The sequence below is a fragment of the Aplysia californica genome, unplaced genomic scaffold, assembly GCF_000002075.1.
Source record: "Aplysia californica isolate F4 #8 unplaced genomic scaffold, AplCal3.0 scaffold00826, whole genome shotgun sequence".
NCBI classification, from domain to species: Eukaryota; Metazoa; Mollusca; class Gastropoda; order Aplysiida; family Aplysiidae; genus Aplysia; species Aplysia californica.
In genome coordinates this window covers 114,492-115,997 of record NW_004798096.1, presented here as the reverse complement: position 1 = coordinate 115,997, position 1,506 = coordinate 114,492, and the positions used below count along the sequence as shown (strand labels likewise).

Here is a 1,506-nt window from a genome sequence, read left to right as displayed (position 1 = left end):
TATATATATTCTAAAGCACAAAGGGTGTACAGGAAGGTAATCAGCACGGCTCAACGCTTGGGAAAGATGTATATATATAATACATTATACATACATATATATATATTCTAAAGCACAAAGGGTGTACAGGAAGGTAATCAGCACGGCTCAACGCTTGGGAAAGATGTATATATATAATACATTATACATACATATATATATATTCTAAAGCACAAAGGGTGTACAGGAAGGTAATCAGCACAAAGCTATCCTGGAAATGGTCAAGTGTTTCGGCCCCTTGTTCAGCTTCTGGAAAAGACGAGGAGTTTTTTTCTCTAACTGTATAACCAAACAAATATATATATATATACACCAATATAACCAAACACATATATATATATATACACCAATATAACCAAACAAATATATATATATACACCAGTGCATGATTACTCAAACTAATATGCATAGCGGTACACACATACAATGCTCAAATGTACACCCTCAAACATAGATAAATACACATACACACTTACACATACACACACACAGACACACACACACACACACACAATCACTTACTCATACATATAAACGCTCAAAACACATTATAAACAGTCTTATATACACCCCCTTCAACACACACACACACACACACACACACACACACACACAGACAAACACAAAACACACAGAAAACACACACACATAGACAAAAAACACATAATAAACACACAGCTAGAAACACGCGTACGAAACCCACAAAACCACCACTTACAAAGCACATGACCCATTCACTTCCTTTCCGCCACTTTCACCTCGGCCCCCACAGACGGCTCGCCATTTCATTGCCCCATTACCTGTCATATTAAGGACCCTAAAACAATCAGCAGGAAATGTTGACGACAATCGTAAACTCTCTAATGTCTCTCCGACCCTACTTTAATCCTTTTATCTTTCCTGTACTCGGTAAAACTTATGTTTTTTACACGACATATTTCTCAGTACTGCCTACAGTGTTGTGTGGGTTTTACACGCGTCCTAACACTGTAATGTTCTGAGAACGTAACGCCCATCTCCGATAGGGCTGAGCCAACTAGGTGCTGGAAGTTCTGACGAATCGCTCAAAAGCTAGAACCACGGAGGGCCTGACCGGCAGTTGAGTTAAAATTGTAGAAACAATCGAGACTTACCTGTAAGTTGATGATTGTTTCTGATTTTGACGATCTGTCGTCAGGAACGGAGTGGTAATATGCCCTCCCCCCTTAATCCATCCCGATGTGTATGACATACAGTGCTCCAGTGCACAGTCCATTGATGTTGCTATGATGATATTATATATTGTGCATGCCAAAGTTGTACTACATGTATAACACTATGGGCATGCTCACATCAACTGTGACTGGCGGAAGAGTGACTGGATAATAATAATGGGGGCTCCAGTGGCTAAGTGAGTAGTGAGTTTTGACTCAAGCAATGTCAAGCAAGTGTCGGTGACACGGGGATCAGATGGGTGGTCACTGGAGT

The 1,506-nt window shown here is 40.2% G+C and overlaps 1 protein-coding gene across 1 annotated transcript in view; it reads left to right on the top strand.

Moving 5' to 3' along the window:
• The window catches only part of LOC101859741, a 24,991-nt gene that overhangs the window by 21,783 nt on the left and 1,702 nt on the right, over nucleotides 1-1,506 (top strand). The window contains exon 5 of the mRNA XM_035972751.1: nucleotides 17-36. Within this exon, the coding sequence (XP_035828644.1) occupies nucleotides 17-36 (20 nt within the window). The remainder of the gene's footprint in view (nucleotides 1-16; nucleotides 37-1,506) is intronic.